General features: G+C 37.9%; 1 protein-coding gene across 1 annotated transcript in view; it reads right to left on the reverse strand.

Moving 5' to 3' along the window:
• The window catches only part of SYNE1 (spectrin repeat containing, nuclear envelope 1), a 501,723-nt gene that overhangs the window by 375,165 nt on the left and 102,855 nt on the right, over positions 1-23,703 (reverse strand). The window contains exons 4-7 of the mRNA XM_010840908.1: positions 15,235-15,330; positions 9,922-10,005; positions 3,445-3,537; positions 2,182-2,360 (exon numbers count right to left, since the gene is read on the reverse strand). Of these exons, the coding sequence (XP_010839210.1) occupies positions 2,182-2,360; positions 3,445-3,537; positions 9,922-10,005; positions 15,235-15,330 (452 nt within the window). The remainder of the gene's footprint in view (positions 1-2,181; positions 2,361-3,444; positions 3,538-9,921; positions 10,006-15,234; positions 15,331-23,703) is intronic.

Here is a 23,703-nt window from a genome sequence, read left to right on the forward strand (position 1 = left end):
CAACCCACTCCAGTGTTCTTGCCTAGAGAAGCCCAGGGATGGGGGAGCCTGGTGGGCTGCCGTCTATGGGGTCGCACAGAGTTGGACACGACTGAAGTGACTTAACAGCTTAGCAGCAGAGCGTTTAAAGGTGATCAGTGAATTAGGTTAACATTCAATAGATAAATACTCTGGTAATTTCTTATTAGAAAATTAGCCTCATTATAGTTGTTTCTAAATAAAGCAGAAATAATACCACTCAATTCTTTTTATTTACTATATTCTTAAAATTTCCACAAACTATGAAATACCATATATCTTACTGAAACATTGATTAATATAAAAAGTTGGTAAAGTGGAAGTGAAGTCGCTCAGTCGTGTTCGATTCTTTGAGACCCCATGGACTGTAGCCCACCAGGCTCCTCTATCCATGGGATTCTCAAAGCAAGAATACTGGAGTGGGTTGCCATTTCCTTCTCCAGGGGATCTTCCTGACCCAGGGATCGAACCCAGGTCTCCTGCATTGCAGGCAGATGCTTTAACCTCTGAGCCACCAGGGAAGCCTAAAAAGTTGGTAAATGCCCTTAAATTTTTTTCTCTGCAAACTTAAGAGTTCGCTTAAAATCTTGTTTTGCCAGCACACACTCAGCTTGCATAATTAAATGCCATGTGGATCAACAGACAACAGACTATCATACTGACATTACCACAAAGTTTTATCATGATAGCATCGTGATATATGTCACAGCATACATGTGATCACCATCCTCTCCTACTCAGGACATCTCTTCTCCCTACTCCATTAAGCTTAAAATAGATCAGTGATGCCCACTGTGGATGGAATGTAAAGAGCATGCCAGCAATGTAGGAAGGGCTTTCCATTTCATCCCTACTACAGTCCCAAGAGCCACAAAGCTTTGCTTTCAGAAATATTTTTGATTGCAACTTGAATCATCAAAATATACCCCCAATTAGAAAACAACCAACACACTTGAAAAGTTAAACAAAACTATATAAACTAGTAACACTAATTATATCTTCTCTATGTTTATTTTTTTCACTCCTTATTTTTGCTTTCAAATGCTTTAAAAATAGAACTCCCTATGTTTAGTGCCTCAGTGTTTCATAATGATAAGTACTTGTTTACAACTATTTTCCAGAAGTAGAGCATTAAATTCAGATTAGATTTAGGCATGAAAAGCAAAATAGAAAGTGAGTCAACTTTATATTTCATTAGGAAAATCTTACAAAAACACAACTTCTATGTGAATAGATCTTATTACTGACCACATCTGACTGCAAAATGTTGGTATGATCAATTGAAAACTCTACTGAAACTGCTATCAGAAGGTACTTGTGAGAGTAGGAATTTTATATTCAGTATTAATGCATATGGCCTTCCTGGTAGCTCAGTAGAAAAGAATCTTCCTGCAATGCAGAAGATGCAGGTTTGATCCCTGGAGAAGGAAATAGCTACTCATGCCAGTATTCTTGACTGTGAAATCCCACGGACAGAGGAGGCTGGCGGGCTACAGTCCACAGGGTCACCAAAGAACTGGACATAACTTAGTGACTAAACAATAACAACATTATCACATATATGCACACACACATGTAAATTTATTATGCTCTGAGGCAAACAAAACTAGAAGCAAATTCCCAGTCCATAAGCTGGAGTTGACAAAATAATCTACATTCCAGACAAAAGATGAGATCAAAGGAAACATTGAAAAATAAAATTGCTGGCAAGTTTCAGGACATAAAAACAAATTATAATTATTTCAGAATGTGGACTTTAGTTCATAATATTACTGAATAGCACGTAGTAGTCTCATGAAGAGATAATCACGTTTAAACCTCTAATTTATTTGTGGAAAGATTATTCAATAGCAGCAGAAAATCCAAACAATGACCTAAATAGAATTAGTCCTCATGCTAATCAGAGTGTAGGGATTAAACAACTTAATCGGGTCCCATCACACGAGTGAAGAAGGAATTAGCTTTATTAGAGCATTTTTCTAGAGTATCAGGGGTGCTTTCTGTCTACATTTTAACTCAAGACGAGAATGAAAGGAGACCTGAAGCCAAGCCAGTCATTCATATGTCTCCACAAATTTTGCAACCACTGCAATGAGTACTCAGTCATAAACTAACTTCAGTTTTTCAAGGGTTTCTTTAAACAAACCCCTGCTAGGAACTTACTTGGTGACTATGTACTGGACCCAGTTCAATAGCGCCTTCTTAGCGTTTCCTTGGATCTTGGTGGCCACCTTCCGTTTGCTCGGGGGGCTGGCGGTCTCAGAGCTGACCATGCTGTCCACGGAGGACGTGCTGCTGGACAGAGCCTGCAGCTGAGGCAGGTTGCTGGTCAACTCCTCGATCTGCGTGTGCAAGTCAGCAAAACATCAGCATTATCCCGGTTCTCTCATCGGATGTTTTACTTTTCCAGCTTGATGGGTCTTAACATCCTTAACACCCCCTGACCATGTAGGCTCTTAAAGGACACTACTGATGCCTTACTCCTCTGTCCACTTCCTACCACATCTAAAATGGGACCTTGGACCCAGTAATGAACAGTTGTCAAATACATGCATGAATGAATAAAAACAAAACCTAATGGTTTTCCATAGAATGTACACATCAAGAGTGAACTCTGTTGTTTTAGATTGAAGTATATGCAATGTTAAGTGCAAAATAGCTAGCTAGTGGGAGGCTGCTGTGTAGTGCAGGGAGCTCAGTTCGGTGTCCTGTGATGACCTGAATGGGCGGGATATGGGACTGAGAGGAAAGCCCAAAAGGGAGGGGACATATGTATACATATGGCGGATCCGCTTCATTGTGCAGCAAAACTAACACAACATTGTAAAGCAACTATACTCTGTAGAGTTGTATACCTCTGTATAGTGGTATAAAAGTATTACACCACTCTGAAGAGGGGTGCTTGTTAAGGTGGAGGCTATTTATGCATGTTGTGGGTGTAGGGGGTACAAGGGAAATCTCTATCCTCTTTGCTCAATTTTTCTGTGAACCTAAAACTACTCTAAAAAATATTTTTCTTTAAAAACTAATCTATTGGCTAAAAGAATTATCCTGGATAGATTAGCATGTTAATTTCTCCCTTCAATATTTAAAAGGAGTATAGAACCTCTTCCTTCCAGAGGACAACGTAAAATTTCCTGAAGTCTTTCTACACCAATATTTCATCTCCATCATGTCCTGACCACTTTTCAGATTGGGTATCTAGGCCAGAGTTCTTTAGGAACTTCCATCTATAACACTTTAACAGAGGATAAAGGACCTTTTCCTGCTCACAAAAAAAATAATATACATGTGAAGGTCACATTTCTGGTAACTTGAGGATTAACCACAGAAGTATGGAAAATGAGGGCATCTTCATTATGGAAATGCACCACTATCTCCATCCATGACATTCTATCAACTGAAAAGGGAGATGAAGCAGAGTACCTGGAAATACAGGATAATGGTCCACATCAATCCGAGAACAATGGAGGGTCGACCATCAGCTATATCAGTGGAGTTAATGTTGACTAATTTAATCTGTTCAAAAAGAAAAAGTGTACTAGTAATGTACTAGAAGATTACAGACCATTTCATTATGCAATAAGGAGCACTTTATTAGACATCAACAACATCTGGCAATGCCTGTGCAGTGGTACACAAGAGTAAGTAAGGTGAGACATAAAAAACAAACAAGCATATGGTTTCAGTGGAAATTCCACAAGCATTCATTAGGTGCACACAATCAACACAACTACAGAATGAATTTCAAAAACTAGTTTGAAGTTGAAAAAAAAAATATGACATCATGCAAGGAATTACTAACAAAATACCAGACAGGGAAAAAAAAAAAGGGTTATTCTTTACATTCAGAGGTTGACTGGAACGTAAAAGAAACTGTGAGGGGTATTTTAAGAAGATGCACTTACTTTGAAGTTTGTTACCAAATTGCATGAAACTTATGTTCTCTTTTACCTATAAAAGTCAGGAGTTAAAAATTCTAAAATTTGTACTAACCGGTGATCCTCTGTACATGGACTGACATGAAAAACAAAGGGAGAAGATGATACATATACATAAATAGTCTTTCAAAATCCACGTTATTTGTTCAGAGTGGGTAAAAAATGTAGGTGGTGAAGGCAGAGCATAATTTGCAGAATACATTTTAAAGACAAAGGAAAGCCAAGAAAGAGTAAAGCAGAAAGTGATTGTGGGGCTCAATTCCCTGCTTTGGGGCACTGACAACCGAAAAGCATTTAGGATTAATCTGCTTACAGTTGTCCTCACTTATTCATTTTAATGACTTCCCAACTATGAGAAATGTGACTTCCTAAGTCTCGGGAAAATGGACTCGTAAGGTAGGCCCAGCTTAGTCAGTCTACAGAATAGAACTGACAACTGCTCCTCGTCCTCTTCACAACCACTGAACAAATTAGAAAAAAATAAAGTACTCCTTAGATTCCAGTTCAATAATTCTCAGCAGGATTTAATAAGGTGTGCTACTAATGATAAAATTCAGGAGTTTGTAAATGGTTTATCTTCTTAAATTATCAGAAGCAAAAATATCCCACAAATACTTTACTCTTGACTAATTAAAGTTATTAGTTAGGTATAAGAAGAGTAAGGTAAAGGCTAGCACAAAAGTCACTGTAAATAATTTGAGACATACCCATGGGATTTTGCTTCACTAGTGAAGTTCATTCATCAAGTTCAGAAAGAAAATAAAGAAAAAGGAGAATTCCCATAGATTACAAGCATAGGTGTTTATTTCTTTAAAACCTAGCACATAAGATATGTAATACTTTTTTATTGTATTAATAATAATAAAAGATTAAACTATAAATAATATTTCTTTAATATTTTATGGCAGAACCTATTGCAATCTCTTATATTCATTTTAATTGTTTTGTTTTACACCCTCTCCAGAATTTTCTCCACATCATTTTAGTATCTGTGGGCCACAAATTTATAACATATGCTAATAACCACAAGATTAATGCATTTAACAGAAGACAAATTTTTTCTTTTTCCTTATATATTATTCTTTTTAAAATGCAATTGAATATATAAGTTGTATTTCCTACCTCAACCCAGTTCCAATTATACTATGACATTTACATATTCAGCTTACTATAGAATCTAAAGATCTTTTGCTCAACTTGTGAAGAAAGAATGTTTTTCAAAATTATTTTTTTTCTCTTAAAAACTGTTCCATAATGGGTTTGAGGAGCACAGGTTTTATGTTTGTTTTACCTCCTCTACCTTGAAAAATCCTACGAAATGTACAATAAACTTAATAATCTAAGATTGTAGGACAGGCAACAGAGAGACATCCAAAGAGACTAAAGAATTCCAGAGACCAGAAAGGATGAATCACACAAATGACCCCTCAATGGAGAAAAACTCATGGAAAGTAGTGATGTATCTATTCCTCAGTCATACAAGTCTTATTAAATACTAACATATCCCTTTTTATGTAAACTAGTGGAAAATAAATAGAACGGTAGGGTTTTCTTCAAAAAAAACTTGAAGAGTGTCTTTGTTATTCTGTAAATCAAGCTAGAACCCAAGTACTAAAAAAATTTATCATGTAAAGAAAAAATCTAAATGGGGAACAAAGCAAATATAAACATTAAAGAAAAATTCTTGAAAATATGTTTGAGATATAAGTTCTTAAATTATAAAGAACAAAAATAAACAGTAAGAGGGAGGGAACCAAATAATTTTCAAAAACTCCTTCTATCCCATAGTCAATTATTTTGTGAGCCAATGGGGTAAATAAATACAAGAAAAAGAAGCCCAAACCATGTATTTCAGAAAGATTTTTAAAAATTAAAACAAAAAAATAAATAAAAATTAAAATTAAAACAGGTTTTGAGATTTGTGGAGACAAAAAATACTTGGGATTTTTGTCCTAATACTCAAATGTATTACTTTTTGCCCTTAACAAATATAATATTCAAAATCTGAATTCTCTACTTTCTAAAATTTACTTAGGTTTGTTCTGTGAAAATGGAGATGGTACAAAGAAGTTTTCTGTGAAAATAAGACTTTTTGGTTTTCTTTATAAATGATGCCTTTCATATTGAAAGGGAAAGTCGCTCAGTCACGTTGGACTCTGCAGCCCCATGGACTGTAGTCCATGGAATTCTCCAGGCCAGAATATTGGAGTAGGTAGCCTTTCCTTTCTCCAGCGGATCTTCCCAACCCAGGGATCGAACCCAGGTCTCTAACATTGTAGGCAGATTCTTTAATCTGCTGAGCCACAAGGGGAGCCCAAGAATACTGGAGTGGGTGGCCTATCCCTTCTCCAATGGATCTTCACTGACCCAGGAATCGAACCAGGGTCTACTGCATTTTTCTCCAAGCCATTAATTAGTAAAAAGAATTTTGTTCCGCATTCTAGTCAAAGAATATACATCAGAACGAGAAGAGCGGACATGCTCGCCCTGTCGATGAATACACACCAGAACAAAGAAGGACACTATTGTTATATCAGTAAAATAGACGTCAGAATGATTTGGAAAACTCTAACTATTCCGCTAACTGAGGCTTCCTCCAGCTTTCCATGAAAAACTCGTTGCGCAAGAGAAGGAAGAAGAGAAACACTCCATTAGGATGATGTTAGAGTGACCTGGAAACAATGTTTCCAGCAAGTTTCCAACAAGAAACTAAGATTGTTTTTTTGCACATTGCAGTGCCTAGACTCTCTGTTTGGCGTGAAGTCAGCACACCTGACTGAGCTTTATCCTGACTCACTGCACTATCGACTCATCAAAATGTAGATTATTTAAGAGCCAGAATATAGTTTTCTTTAATTTTTTATTTTTCCAGAGTTCCTATTTTACAAAAAGTATTCAGTTATGCACTTGTGGAGTAAATGAATTAATTTAGTGCATAAAGAAGTAAATAATTGAATTATTCTTTTTTCCAGAAGTATCTGGATATCATTCATAAAGCTGATTTTGGTACTGCCAAACACAGACTTCTTAAATTTCCACAAGTTAGAAAAGACTAAATCTAAAAGGAGTAGTGCAACCCTTTTGGAGGGAAATATGTCAACACCTAACAAAACAAAGGATACACTTATGTTTTGATCCAGCAATCATATTTCTAAAAATTTACCCAGAAGATGCACTTCCAATAATATGAAAGTACTTATGCACAGTTATTAACAGCATCATTGATTCTGTCTGAAAAATGCTAGAAACAAGCTAAATGCTCATTCATAAAAGAGTGGTTGAATGAACTCTGCCATATCCAGACAATGGAATAGTATGTGAAAATGAATGAGGATGATCTCTATGAATTGATTTGAGCGATTTCCATGGCATAATGGAAAACAAAAATGGTAAAGTACAATTGGTTTATCTCTAGAATGCTACCTTCATGTAAGGAAGAAGGTGGTATATGAAAATATATCTGCTCATTCTCACAAAAGAAATATAGAAAAGATAAATCAGAAACTAGAGAGACTGGTGAACAAGAGATGAGAAAAGAAGTGAAAGGAAGGGGAGTGGGTATGGAGAAGTAGGGATGAGGACGAAATGCCACTTCTCTAAGTATAACTTTTACCTTGAATCATAGTAATGTCTCATTCTCTAAAATAAAAAAATCAACTATGGCATGTGCGTGGTGGTTACCCAAAGTGGAATATAACTCTATTAGTGAAGTGGAAGTTGCTCAGTCATGTCCGACTCTTTGTGTCCCTGTGGACTATATAGTCCATGGAATTCTCCAGGCCAGAATACTGGAGTGGATTGCTGTTCCCTTCTCCAGGGGATTTTCCCAATCCAGGAATTGAACCCAGGTCTCCCACATTGCAGGCGGATTCTTTACCAGCCGAGCCACTAGGGAAGCATAACTCTATTACATAATTCTATTACAAATTAATAACATAATCACACTGAAAGGGATGTGGAGAACAGAAGTAATCTAAGGAAATTTGGAAAACAGTCTTTTGACTGGATATTGTAATGCCGAAGATGGAAAGAACTGTACACAAATACTGTTCTTCAGTTAGTACCCAGTTAGTTATTATACAGATCTGTTATTTATACAATTTGGGTTAATAAAAGTAGCTCTGAATCTACTTTGTGTATATATATTAGGGGTGAAAAAGAAAAGAATATATTGTAGATGAGAGCCAGGTTTCTCCTTGTAAGAGAAAACAGAAAAGAATCAGCATGAAATGGATCTTGAGGTGTTGGACTGAAATCAGAAGTGTCAGTTTGAAGTAATGGTTTACACACACCTATAACAGGACAAACTAAACAGAGAGAGACAGAGAGAGAAACATAGATATCTGTGTATACCCAGATCAGTAAACATACATATCTCTAGATCTGTATGTGGGCCTGGGGCAATGAAACCTCAGTAGCAATGAGCACACACAGCACCTAAATCTTGATTTCTAAATACTATTCACTAATGAAAGGAACAAAGCCGCATTAGGAAGTGGTTGATTCCAGGATGGGGGTAGGGGAAATATAAGATAAACCTGGAAAAGCTTTAGTTCTAGAAAATAAGGAAATGCTTATAAAAGAATGGGCCCATGTCAAAAGAGTACAGGAGTCAGCATGAAGGAACTCCTAATGGCCAAAGGTAGAAAAATTTGAGCAAAAAATAATAATAACAACAACAATAATAGTACTCATATTGGATAAAACTATAGAATAAAATAAATATACATGAGTCCACAATGAAGTAAATAAGCAATTGAATAAATAAATGGGGAAGAAGAAAGGTTGTCTTTTTCTTACCTAACAATTCCAATTAATAAGTATAAAAGAAATGAGGGAAAAACAAAATCATCATCAGGTAAACAGCACGGAAGTATTACTGAAGGCAGCTGATACTAAAATCAGTGAGCAAAAGTTTGAGGAGAAGCAGAATATTAGCATAATCTCAATTATCTTCCCTAAGTTATTTCTCAATTATAAATGGAAAAGTAGTGGGTTTACCATAAAAAAACTCAGTCTGTGACTTTATCAAGTAGTTGAGCGTAGGATCACCAGCAATAAGCCATGATAGAATCCTGTCCCTTCTAATATGATATACTGAGAAGAATAGATCATTTCCTTGGAATTCTTGTCAAAAGTGAATAATCTCAATCTAATCATGAGAAAATATCATACAAACCAAACTGAGAGACATTCTGAAAAATAACTGCCTTGCAGTTATCATCAAGATCATGAGAGACACAGAAACACAAGTGGTAGAATGGAAAAGACAAAGGAGCCACAGCTGAACACAAGCTGTGTTACTGGATTGTACCCGGAATAGAGATAAGACACTGGAGAAAAAAATGATGAAGTGAGATTAGTTTCTATGCTTTACTTGACAGTATCACATCAATTTTAATTTTCTTATTTGATAGCTTTACTGTTACGTATATGCTACATATATGTTATACATATCATACAAATGCATACATGACCAATAGACTGGTGTTTCCTATGTCCTGCGTGTGTGTGTGTGCTCAGTCACGTTTGACTCTTTGAGACTCCAAGAACTCTTCATGTCCCTGCTAGGCTCTTCTTGTCCATGGAGTTTTTCCAGGCAAGAATACTGGAGTGGGTTGCCATTTCCTCCTCTAGGGGATCTTCCTGACCCAGGGATTGAACCCGAATCTCTTGATTCTCTTGCACTGGCAGGCCAATTCTTTACTCATGCAACACCTGGGAAGCCCTACATATATGTACCATGTATATAAATAAGTTTTTCACATCAGAGAAAGCTGACCAAAGTACAGACATGACATCTCGGTGCCTTTTTTTTGCTACTTCTGCAAGTCTAAAATGATTTTACAATAATACCGCACTTTTATGTTATATAGATTGCATGCAGTATTTCTACCCCTAAAATCAACATTGAAAATATTAGTATGCCCACGCCTTCTTCTTTTGTCTCTGTTTCTCTTACCTTCCTTCCTTCAAGGAACTTCAGTGCTGTGCCAATGTTTGCCACGGCATGAATTCTCTTCATCCGGCGCCCTTGTTCACATGGCTATGAAAGGGAGAAAGACAAGAATAAATAAAAATGCACACATTCAAATGATAGTTATAAAAAGCTATTTAAGTGGACTCAAAACATACTTGAAGAATATTTGAGAACAGCCAACATTACTCAATTTCTATAAAGGTTAGCCAATACCTACAGGAGCATTATCCCCATAGCACTTAGAAGGTGTATAATTAAAAAACATTCATTCTCAGCTTATGAATGCACTTACCCTTAAGGTTTCTGTATGCCTAAGGTTAGAAATTCACAAAATTCCTATGCTGTCTATTGAGACTGTTCCCCCTCTAAGTTAGGAAGCATTTTTATGAAAAGTCCTCTTGGTGCATGTAAGGGGGCAGGAGAAACATGGGAAATCTCTCTCCTTTCTTCTCAATTTTGTCATAAACCTAAAACTGCTCTGAAAAATAAAGTCTTGAGAAAAGTACTGTTGGTCACTCACATTTTTTTTTTCAGTTATATCAACATGAAAGTCACTGACAGTGATGTTTCTCGGTTTGAACAACCAAATGCCTGGTGCATATGCATGCATGCCAAGTCACCTCAGTCAGGCCTGACTCTTTGCAACCCTGCGGACTGTAGCTTGCCAGGCTCCTCTGTCCATGGGATTCTGCATGAAAGAATACTGGACTGAGTTGCCATTTCCTACTCTAGGGGATCTTCCCAACCCAGGAATCGAGCCCACGTCTCTTGTGTCTCCTGCACTGGCAGACGGGCTCTTTACCACTAGTGCCACCTGGGAAGCCCACATGCCTTATATGAGCCAAGGTTAAAAAGAAGGGATGCGAGAAAGAAAACGTTCTGCACAAAACAGTATGATCTGGTACAAGGATACGAAGTTACTTGCATTTAACTTAGCGAAATGTAATAAATTAATACATAGTTTAATAAATATGATAAAATAATAAGTGACTTCTATGTGCCACACTGTTCATTTTAAAACTCAAAATAATTTCATTGAAGTTAGTAGCATTACATTTACAGGGCCTGAGAAGATAACAAAGTCCATGATTGCAGAGCTGATAGACTGGTCTCTTCTCTGTGACACCAAAACTCTATAAACAATTTCCAGTTAGAGCTCAAAACCAAGTATCTTTTCATTTCCAGTTAGTAACATAACAGGTGATTTCTATGATATGATTTTAAACAAATATTTAAATAGAAAATATACTTAACTTTTAAAAAAAATTTAGTCTTTTCTTGCATGGCCCACTTAGTTATTTAATTAATTATCTTTTAAAATATAAAAAGCATCTAGGAACCTACAACTAAAGCCAAGTCAGGACCCAGAAATTAAGAACGAATGCCAGATCCCTCAACATAACCCTTCATCTCATCCTCCTGCCTTCCTACACCATGGCAACTATCTCATATTTGCATCAATTTTAACACAATTGACCTGCCATTAACTAACACAATGATCCTCCCTACCAGGCTACAAGCTCTTTGAGGGCACCAACCATACCTCATTTATCTTTGTTCTCCTTAGAGGGCAAAAGGCAGTGCTTTATCCATAATAGCGACTCCAGATATGTTAGCTGGACAGTCAATAGATAATGCTAAACCCAGTTACACAAGTTCTACTATAAATATACAATTGATGCTTAACAAAGTCATCTGACGGACACAGGTGATGATCCCAATTTCCTAAGAATGCCCACTGTGTACTTTTAAGTGGCTTTTTAGACTCTTCTTGAATGCAGAGTGTTAAGGAGTCTTTAAAAGCACTATACAGAAGATTAACAAAATAGATAAGAAATAAATTTCTCTGCAGTCCTTAAGCTTTATTCATATTGCTTTTACTATTTAAAATTTTTCAATGGCAATTCTTCACATTCTTTAAAAAAACCTGAGTATAAAATTAAATTTAGTATTCCTATCTTTATGTGTGATTAAAGATATATAATCATGGATCCATTCAAAGAGTAAATGTTCTAAAATAATAATTAAGTGATGTAGAGAAATCCAAGGATAATAATTCCAAAAAACTTAAATTCCCTAGTACCTGAAATAAAATCACAGATAAGAGAGTCACAGTAGGTTATTAAAAGAAACTAAGATATTGAGATTTTTCTCTTACATTGAGATGCTGATGATAAGAGAATATTAAAGTATTTGGCTGCATTTCCCAGAAGATCATGGTCAAAGCCAGAGTCCTAGGCTATCTGAATCATGATGTTAAGTATAGTGTTCTTAATAGAGCTCTTCGTATGAGATAATTATAGAGTTCCTGAATTCTGCTAACACTCCTGAGGGAAATGCTTTTGTTCACATTCTCCTTTTGAAAGCTCTACAAGAATGCCTCAGATACTCAGCCCCTTAAATGATGCTTTTCATCTTAATGTGGTCCTGGATCAAAATGCCCACCTGTACAAAATTTAAATAATGATTACCAAGATTTATTTATAATTTCAGAGTAATTTCCTTTTATGCAATTCAGAATTTTGAAGGGCTTAATAAAAATAAATAATGAAAGGGACTTCCCTGGAAGTCCAGTGGTTAAGACACCACGCTTCTACTGCCGGGCACATGGATTTGATCCCTAGTCTGGGATCTAAAATCCTGCATGCTGCATGGCACAGCCAAATAAATTAATTAATTAATTTTGTTTTTGTTCAGTCACTAAGTCATGTCCGACTCTTTGCAACCCCGTGACCTGCAGCATGCCAGGCTTCCCTGTCCCTCACTATCATCTCCTAGAGTTTGCTCAGACTCATGTCCATAGAGTCAGGGGTGCCATCCAACCATCTCATCCTCTGTTGTCCCCTTCTCCTCTTGCTCTCAATCTTTCCCAACAACAGGGTCTTTTCCAATAATTTGGCTCTTTGCATCAGGTGGCCAAAGCATTGGAGCTTCAGCTTCTGCAACAGTCCTTCCAATGAAAATTCAGGGTTGATTTCCTTTAGGATTGACTGGTTTGATCTCCTTGCAGTCCCAGGGACTCTCAAGAGTCTTCTCTAGCAGCACAGTTTGAAAGCATCAATTGTTCAGCACTCAGCCTTCTTTACTGTCCAACTCTCATACCCATACATGAAAAACTATAGCTTTGACTAGATGGACCTTTGTGGTCAAAGTGATATGTCTGCTTTTTAATACACTGTCAAGGTTTGTCACAGCTATTGTTCCAAGGAACAAGTGACTTTTTAATTTCATGGCTGCAGTCACTGCCTGCAGTGATTTTAGAGTCCAAGAAAAGGAAATGTGACACTGTTTCCACATTTTCCCCATCTATCTGCCATGAAGTGATAAGACTGGATGCTATGATCTTTTTTTGAATGTTGAAATTTAAACCAGAAACTGTATTTCTATGTCCCAGTTTCCTCTATGTTAAATAAGAATGCTGAGATTCTTTCTGAAATTGCTTCTAGCTTCAAGATTCTAAAATTCTTACCATGGCACTTACCAAGGCATTTAAACAGAAGTAGAATTATTATGTCAAAATGTATACTTTCTCTAAATTCATTTAGCTTGGCAGTTAATGCCCATCAAGGTTTCTGTATACTGTTGGCCAAGTAGAGTGGTACAATTATAATGACACTTTGAATGAGACACTTCTTAAATCTTGTTTGAATTATAATGAAGTTTCCTTCATATAAGTAAATAGCTTAATTCAGGAGGACACATAAAGATGGCTAGTTACACCTGACCATCAAGGAGGTAAATGTTTCAGTTCAATGACTCTCACATCCTAATGCGAATCCAGTTTATTTAGCTCATGCATACATCTGTTGATTCCAAATTGGATTGTCACATGTGTCTTGTTTGATTTCTCCCAAAGCGGAGCCTGAGATAAGAATATGGGTGCATGCATTGACTAGGGAGATGATCCCAGGTAGCAAGAGTGAGGATGCATGGAGAGTGAGAGAAGGAAGGAAGAAAAATTAATTAACAATAATCTATAAGAGTTCGGTGTGCTGTTGAGGGTCTCCTCAGTGGGCAACTGGGGCTCAGCTCTGCTGAGGATCCAATGGAGCACTCCCTGATGTGTGAAATAAGCCTTGAAATTGTCCCTCCCACAAATGGCAGGCTGGAGTTTTTATTCACAGACTCCCATCCCCTTTGAAACCATTAACTTTCCCACACTTCAGGGTTGCCTTGTGCAATCTGTGGCTTTGATAAAAGCCCTGGGGGCAGAAATTCAGACAGGTGTTGCCAGAGCTTGAGTTGAGATGCTGATGGAGGGTGTGGGTCTGCCGTGGCTAGATCAGAGGTGAGCTGAGATGGTTCACCAGAAGCCTCTGCTGTAATATGAATGCAAGTAGATAATGACTTACACAAAAATCATCAGTTTGTATTTTCCAACAAACAACTATCTTACATTTATAAAAGCTATGTTGAAGACTCCTACATGAAATTAACTGGAAATTTATGACCAGGCAAAAACACTTTAAAAACCTCAATTATCCAAGAAACGATGATCGAGCAGCTCTTTGTAAAGATGCAACAGATTAAGAAAAAATGAGTACCTCTAATTTTGGACACTATGTCTAGTGTGTTATACAATATTCTGAAGATTATTTCCTGAGCTCCTTTTAAAAATTATGGGAAATGTCACATAAATAATTTATGTTTGCAAACTACTTCTCTACTATTCCAAAATGAAAAAAAAATATAAATAAGCCAGAAAGAACTAAATATTTTATTATTTTAGTAATGCAGAAAAAGACATTTTATAGGTCAGTGGCAATTTGTTTTTCACTCTGCTAGTTCTGCTGAACATAAAATCAAATGGTTCTGAACACGCTGTTCCCATTACAAACGACTGATGATGGAGAATGGCCACCAATGGATGAAAAATGCCGTGTTGCTTTCAAGCTTAATTTTCAATACTATGGAAACAACTGGACCAACAATCCTTTCCAAATGGAAAGTAAGCACTTAAAATGTGTTAGATATTAATTTCCAACTTATCTTCCTGGATACCGTACAGATGCCGCAGTTAACCGGAACTGATTATTGATGAAGCTCTTTACCTTTACTTGTAAGTTGCTACTACTATACATAATGTTTTAAAGCCACTACAGGTGTCCGGGAACAAGAAAGAAAATTTATTCCTTGCTCCCATAAGTGACCGATAGACTAGTGTTTCCTATGTATTACCAACTACAAAAGAGAAAAACTTTTACATGGGTAACATCCTTTATGCTCCCCAATCTACACTCCCCAAATTCCAAATGGGAATAATTTGACAAATCTGGTCACAGAAAACATCCTTACCAGTTTCTGCCCAGACAGGACTTCCAGCAGAGCAAGTAGCTTCACACCATCTTTCATGTCTTCAAAAAGATCATCTACCACCATTGGGGGTTTCCGCTATAAAATTTAAAAAATGAGTTAATGCAAAAAATGCCTCTCTCACTTTTTGGCAGACATTTGGTACTCACTGCGGTGAAATCTGGTGAAAAGTGTCTAAATGTCCAAGTCCTTTATTAAGGATGTGATTGGCAAACAATTTTGATAGAAGCAAAGAGAAAAATGACCTTTGGAGACAAACTTAATATTAAAAAAGCCTCCTGTTTGGGTTTTTATATACACACCAATGTTGTTTAGAAAGGGAGTGTTTTTTAAAATTTTCTTCCTTTCATTCTTTATTTATTTTTGGCTGCTCCAGAGCTTGGTTGCTACTCCATGGGCTTTTTCTAGTTATGGCGAGCGGGGGCTACTCTCTAGTTCTGGTACTGGGCTTCTAACTGTGATGGCTTCTCTTGTTGCAGAGCAGGGCTCTAGGGTGCTCAGGCTTCAGCAGTTGTGGCCCATGGGCTTAGCTGCTCTGCACCACATGGAATCTTCCAACACCAGGGATCAGACCTGTCTCCCCTGCATTGGCAGGTGGATTCTTAACCACTGGACCACCATGGGAAGTCCATAGAGAGGGAGTGTTGACAAGAGAGAGATGGTGTGGGATACAGGAGGAAAAGAGGGTGCTATTAACATAAAAGATAAGAGGGGGGTTAAAACAGGATGTAAGCAGGGAACAGGAGGTACCCCAGATAAACTGGAGCAGCCTCCTTGCCTGAGTGAGAACACTGCTGGACTGAGGCAGGTGCCAAGTTTCTACGAACATTCTCTCCAAGGTAACCTCGTTAGCTCAGGGACCTGCTGGGGGGACACTGTTAGCTCAGCCAGAGTGGCAGATTGACTCTCCTGTGGGTTAGCTGGACACAACCGTTCTGTTTCACAAGCTGGCAAATCCTGCAAATCCTCTCTCACTGTGTGGCATTGAATCCAAAGGATTGTAAGCTCAAGAGTACAGGCTGATCAGGGCAAATCTACACCACTACTGGAAAAATAAGCCCATACTTAATTCACAGGGAATTTTTATTATTTTACAAAGGTTATCGTAATACCTGGGCTTCCCTGATGGCTCAGATGGTAAAGAATCTGCCTGCAATGCAGGAGACCTAGGTTTGATCCCCGAGTCAAGAAGATCTTCTGAAGGAGGGCATGGCAACTCATTCCAGTATTCTTGCCTGGAGAATCTCATGGACAGACGAGTCTGGAGGGCTTCAATCCACAGGGTCGCAAAGAGTTGGACACAACTGAAGTGATTTAGCACATACACATATACTAGAGTTTATGAAATCTTGGATTAAGGTATCTTTTGGCTCAGAAGGAAGCAAAAAAGTGATGCTTAAGGTTGATGGTCAACAGAAGTTAGGTGACCTCAGATTTCTCACAGGAGATGAATTTCAAAGAAGTCTATAGCTGATTCATGCTCTGTAATTTTCTAATTCTCCCTGATCATGTTAAAAGCCTAATGCTGTATACCTGACTGTCAATTGTCTTTCTTTCTTTTCTAGAAAGATTTTTTCAGAGGTATTTAATCACCAAATGTTTTATTGAAACATGATTTTTTCTCTACCCACTGATAATGGCACATTTATATTTCTCTTATGACTGCATGAATTACTGGCTCTGAATGGTACAATTCTAATTTTAAATGCATTTTTCTCTTATAAAATGAATAGCTGAATACATTATGTTCTCATGCTGTGAAATACATGTTCAAAAATAACAGAGTTTTCATTGTCAAGCTTTGTCTTTTAAGTTCCACTATTCACACTGCTTACTATTTATACAGCAAAAACGTAATAGTAACTTTATATGCTAAGCACTTAAATAAAATTATTAGGAATAAAATGAGCCTTTCTTAATGAAAAATATTCAATATGATAACAGTCAAAATTGTGGAGTTGGTGATGGACAGGGAAGCCTGGCGTGCTGCGGTTCATGGGGTCACAAAGAGTTGGACGCGACTGAGTTGACTGAACTGAACTGAACTAATATATCATCATTAAAAATATGGTCTATTTGTCTTTTAAAATGTCCATCTGTATCCTAATAATAACAGTGAAATAACGAGGGGAAAAGTTAATAAACACATGATACATTCTGCAAGCAAATACAAATGGGGGTTTTCATATATTGTGTTAACTGCAAACATACTTTAAAAATTAAACAAGGCAGGGAATTTTCATGAAATAATAAAGATTCCAAGAAGTTGGACACCAAAAATAAAAGAAATTGCATCCATCCATTATGCCTTTAAACATACACAGGCGGTGGCTCAGGCGGTAATGCATCTACCTGCAATGCGGGAGACCTGGGTTCAATCCCTGGATGGGAAGATCCCCTGGAGAAGGAAATGGCAACCCACTCCAGTACTCTTGCCTAGAAAATTACATGGATAGAGGAGCCTGGTGGGCTACAGTCCATTGGGTCGCAAAGAGTCGGACACGACTGAGCGACTTCACTTTCTGTTACTTTGAAGAACATTTCCTTTTTTTGCCATGTCACGAGACATGTAACATCTTAGTTCCCCAACCAGGATTTGAACTCGGGCCTCTGTAGTAGATGTGCGGAGTCCTAACCACTGAAGCCCCAGGGAAGTCCCTGAAGAACACTTTGTCTTCACCCCACCTCTGCCCCTCATTTGTGTTCTCCTGCATCCCTACCTGTCCTCCACATGCTCCCTGCCCCTTTTGCCACTCCTAGAAGCAGCCTCCAGACCAGCACTGACCTCTGAACAATCAGTGACCCCTCATCCCACCGCACTGGGCCTTGTTGGCACCAGCAGTGGTGGTGGTTGAGGCCTTGTTGGCCTCTCCTTGAGCTGCTTCTCCCCAAGCCCTTTTGATCAGCCTGCCTGGTTCACAGGCCTCTTCTACGTCTCTCTCGCTCTCCTTTCTTCCTGACTGTGGCCATTCACCAAACCCAATCCCAACTCCTCTGTTGTTTAAAAAATTGTCTGGACAGACATGATTCTTGAATCCTTCTTTCCAGGTAAGTGTTCTCTACTAAACACTGTCGAGCACAAGGCAGGCACTCAACAAATATTGCTGGCTGACTGAATGAATGAATGAACAAAGTTTTCTTAAAAAAATGATCTTTGCCCTATGTCCATACTAATGGTTCTCAAAATGAGGTGCATATATGATGAGTAAAGAAAAATTATCTCCAGGTTCTTGGCAATCCAAGACTACAATGCAATGCATAGAAGCATCTTGTTTCTGAGTGTTTTATTCACAGTAGGAACTCATTAAAAACTTGTTGAAGAAATGAATGAAGTTTCTAGCCTGTACATGGGGAAAAAAAAAAAAAGAAAAATGGCAGGTGGTTTTTATCTCAAGAACATAGATACCTAGAATACTCTCACTTTCCTACTTTCCCATTTAGCAAATTCCTGGTCAGTTATATGACACAGTCAGTCTTACATTATCTTTTCCAGTTTTCCAACTGGGATTAAATCACTTCTTTTGTGTTAGTGAATGGTTCAGATTATAATAATCGAACTACATTACAGTTAGTTATTCACAAGTCTGTGTCCTCAGGAATTCAGATCATGGACTTTTGGAGGACAAGGAAGTTGAATATATGTTTATATACATAATAACAAGAACAGTGCCTCTTGTTAGATAGATAGATAGATATCTCAACAGAGATATGTGATGCTTATCTGCAAGTTACCTTTTGGAATCTTGGAGAGAGAACAATATGAAGCAAAATAAGGACATGAAGCAAAATTTTCTTTTTCTATAGGATGTATGAGTCGCTTCTGAAAATTTTTTCACCAATATCTTCTTACGCAAAGTAAAGAGATGCGGTCTGATGACTATTAGCAGACTAATTAGAAACTGGACAAAATATTTTTCTTTAAAATAAAAATGTTTATGTTATTTATAATATTCAACTATTATATTTTCAATACACAGAATTATAGAACCTAGTATGTAATAAATTCTTGACTTAATACCTCAACCAGTAAAAGAGGAAACAAACAAACCTTTGACTGCAAAGAGCTCACAAAAATGAATCCCAGAAAATGATCTCCATATTTCTACAAGTTCTATCCAATTTTACATAATGTACATGCTGTGTAAGATCACTTTATTTATCAAAAGACGTTACCAAAGATTATACTAGAATAAGAAGTCCTAGCAATTATTGGACAAATTTTGCTCTCCCATTTTGTATGAAGTACCATTTATCTATAGCGAATGGGGACCTTTACTATCGTGACAACAGTGCATTTACTTTTTGAAACAAACTTTTAATAGGAAACCTCTCACCTAAAATGCCTCTCTTGTCATATATATAAGTATTAACAGCATCAATCTGATTTCTTTGTAGGATTCAGGTCATGGTGCTAGAGGCCAAAAAGAAGAGATAGAAATGAGGGTAATTCACTGGAGCCTGAATTAATGGAAAACAGAGATAATGTGGTTTGTTCCGACGGCTTGACAATGTACAGTTTCAAGCACTAGACAGAAATCTACCAGGCACATTTTAAGACCATAGCTATCTATTTTTTATTAAGATAAAATTACAATAAGCTCTTAGTTTTGTATAGTGATTGGAAATACTATACTCTTTGCTCTGGAAATCACATTTAGATATTCTACAGATACTCATGATGAATCTGAGATTCATGATGAATCTCAAAGAATGGAATGTACTGACTGAGGGGAGAGGGAGATGGAGAAAACAAAAAAAGAGAAAGAGGTACTTGGCTTCTGTGGCTACTCCCTTCTAGAAGCTCTCCTCAAACTAGGCTTAAGCCCTAAGTTTTGGCTGTCAGAGGATTGCCTAAAGTCTCTGAAACTCAGGGAAAAGGCACATCCTGGCTGTGCCCTCGGTAGTTAACTCATGAGTGGAACAGACCTCACAGAGTATTTTTCTCTAATTTTTTCCTCCTCCTCCTTTATTTTTGTGGCCCCTTTAATGCATACAATGAGATCTATTCCTTTACTCTTAGAACTTAAAGAAAGGAAACCAAATATTTCTCCTTCAACTTTATGAGATCTGAGAGAACACAGGGATCTTTGGCATAACTTTTACTGAGCATTCCTATATTGGGGAAAAATAATCGACTCTCTGTCACTGTGTATATGAGAATGACTTGTGATCGTTTACTAGTCTATAAGTGCTGCTGCTGCTGCTGCTGTCCCGTCAGTCGTGTCCGACTCTGTGCGACCCCATAGCCGGCAGCCCATCAGGCTCCCCCGTCCCTGGGATTCTCCAGGCAAGAACACTGGAGTGGGTTGCCATTTCCTTCTCCAATGCATGAAAGTGTAAAGTGAAAGTGAAGTCGCTCAGTCCTGTCCAACTCATAGCGACCCCATGGACTGCAGTCTACCAGGCTCCTCCATCCATGGGACTCTCCAGGCAAGAGTACTGGAGTGGGGTGCCATTGCCTTCTAGTACATGTTTAATCCTTATCGACCATTACTTTCATATTTTCACTCATATAGGAAGATCATATTTGCTATGCCACATGTTGATTTTATGTCCCTAGAAAATTGCCTTGGGTTCGATCGCTGGGTTGGGAAGATCCCCTGGAGAAGGGAAAGGCTACCCATTCCAGTATTCTGGCCTGGAGAATTCCATGTTTGGCATAGTCCATGGGGTTGCAGAGTCAGACATGACTGAGTGACTTTCACTTTCAGAAAGTTGCAATACTGAAGAGAAAAAGGAATATGAGAATAATTTTGAGGAAAAAAGGCATAACTACTTGTTATGAAATGAAAATTTAAGGAATTCTCACATTTTTAAAACTATATAGAAATCATAATTGCCATCGTGACAGGTATGAGGTGATATTTCATCATGATTTTGATTTGCATTTCCTTGATTAGCGATCTTGAGCGTTTTGTCACATGCTTGCTGGCAATGTGTATGTCTTCTTTGGGAAACATCTATTCAGATCCTCTGCCCATTTTTCAATCATGTTGTTCTTTGGATATTGAGTTGTATGAGTTCTTTGTATATTTTGGATATTAATCCCGTCTCAGAAATGTCATTTGCAAGTATCTTCTCCCACTCAGTAGTTGATCTTTTCACTTTGTTGATCATTTCCTTCACTATACAAAAGATTTTTAGTTTGATATTTAACTTATAAGCAGAGTACATCATGAGAAACGCTGGACTGGAAGAAACACAAGCTGGAATCAAGATTGCCAGGAGAAATATCAATAACCTCAGATATGCAGATGACACCACCCTTATGGCAGAAAGTGAAGAGGAACTCAAAAGCCTCTGATGAAAGTGAAAGAGGAGAGTGAAAAAGTTGGCTTAAAGCTCAACATTCAGAAAACGAAGATCATGGCATCTGGTCCCATCACTTCATGGGAAATAGATGGGGAAACAGTGGAAACAGTATCAGACTTTATTTTTTTGGGCTCCAAAATCACTTCAGATGGTGATTGCAGCCAAGACGCTTTACTCCTTGGAAGGAAAGTTATGACCAACCTAGATAGCATATTGAAAAGCAGAGACATTACTTTGCCAACAAAGGTTCGTCTAGTCAAGGCTATGGTTTTTCCTGTGGTCATGTATGGATGTGAGAGTTGGACTGTGAAGAAGGCTGAGCGCCGAAGAATTGATGCTTTTGAACTGTGGTGTTGGAGAAGACTCTTGAGAGTCCCCTGGACTGCAAGGAGATCCAACCAGTCCATTCTGAAGGAGATCAGCCCTGGGATTTCTTTGGAAGGAATGATGCTAAAGCTGAAACTCCAGTACCTTGGCCACATCATGCAAAGAGTTGACTCATTGGAAAAGACCCTAATGCTGGGAGGAATTAGGGGCAGGAGGAGAAGGAGACGACAGAGGATGAGATGGCTGGATGGCATCACTGACTCGATGGACGTGAGTCTGAGTGAGCTCCGGGAGTTGGTGATGGACAGGGAGGCCTGGCGTGTTGAGATTCATGGGGTCGCAGAGTCGGACACGACTGAGCGACTGAACTGAACTGAACTGAACTGATAGTCCAATTTGTTTATTTTTGCTTTTGTCTCCCTTGTCCAAGGAGACATAGCAAAAAAAAAAAAAAAAAAACCTTCTAAGAATGATGTCAGTGAGTGGATTGCCTATGTTTTCTTCTAGAAATCTTATGATTTCAAGTTTTACATTTAGGCTTTTAATCCATTTTGGATTTATTTTCATGTATGACATGAGAAAGTAGTCCAATTTGATTTTGTTGCATGTAGCTGTCCAGTTTTCTCAAAACTATTTATTGAAGTAGCTGTCATGCTTCCATTGTATATCCTTACCTCCTTTATCATAGTTTAATTTCCTATAGAAATGTGCATTCATTTATGGGCTCTGTGTGTGTGTATGTGTCAATTGCTAGGTCATGTCCAACTCTTGCAGCATGCCAGCCTCCCCTGTCCTTCACTGTGTCCCAGAGTTTGCTCAAATTCATGGGCTGTCTATTATGTTCTATTAATCTATGTGTGTGTTTTTGTGCCAGTACCATACTGTTTTGATTACTGTAGAAGGCAATGGTACCCCACTCCAGTACTCTTGCCTGGAAAATCCCATGGACGGAGGAGCCTGGTAGGCTGCAGTCCATGGGGTCGCTAAGAGTCGGACACGACTGAGCGACTTCACTTTCACTTTTCACTGTCATGCATTGGAGAAGGCAATGGCAACCTGCTCCAGTGTTCTTGCCTGGAGAATCCCAGGGACAGCGGAGCCTGGTGGGCTGCCGTCTATGGGGTCGCGCAGAGTCAGACACGACTGAAGCGACTTAGCAGCAGCAGCATCAGCAGCTTTGCAGTATAGTTTGAAATCAGAGAGCATGATGCCTCCAGTTTTGTTCTTTCTCAGGATTATTTGGACTATTCAGAGTCTTTTGTCTTTCAATATACATCTTAGAATTATTTATTCTAGTTTGTGCCCATCAAGAGATGAATTAAGATATGGTAAATATACAATGGAATATTACTCAGCCATAAAAAATAATGATTTTTTTTTTTCCATTAGGACAACATGGATGGATCCAGAGAGTATTATGTTGAGTGAAATAAATCAGACAGAGAAAGACAGATACTGTATGATTTCATTTATAAGTGAAATCTAAAAAAAAAACAAAAACAAATGAGCAAACATAACAAAACAGAAACAGATTCATAGATATACAGAACAAACAGGTGGCTGCAAGAGGGAAGGGGGTTTTTGGAAGGAGAAAAATAGGTGAGGGAGCATAAGAGGTACAAACTTCTATTTACAAAATAAATGAGTCATAGGTGTGAAATGTACAGTGTGAGGAAAACAGTCGATAACTGTATAATGTCTTTTTATGGTAACAATAACTAGATTATTGCAGTGACCATTTTGAAATGTATAGAAATACTGAGGCATATGTGTATACATATACATTGGAATAGACACAAATCAGCCCCACTC

Source organism: Bison bison, unplaced genomic scaffold (assembly GCF_000754665.1).
Source record: "Bison bison bison isolate TAMUID 2011002044 unplaced genomic scaffold, Bison_UMD1.0 scf7180017864148, whole genome shotgun sequence".
Taxonomy (NCBI): Eukaryota; Metazoa; Chordata; class Mammalia; order Artiodactyla; family Bovidae; genus Bison; species Bison bison.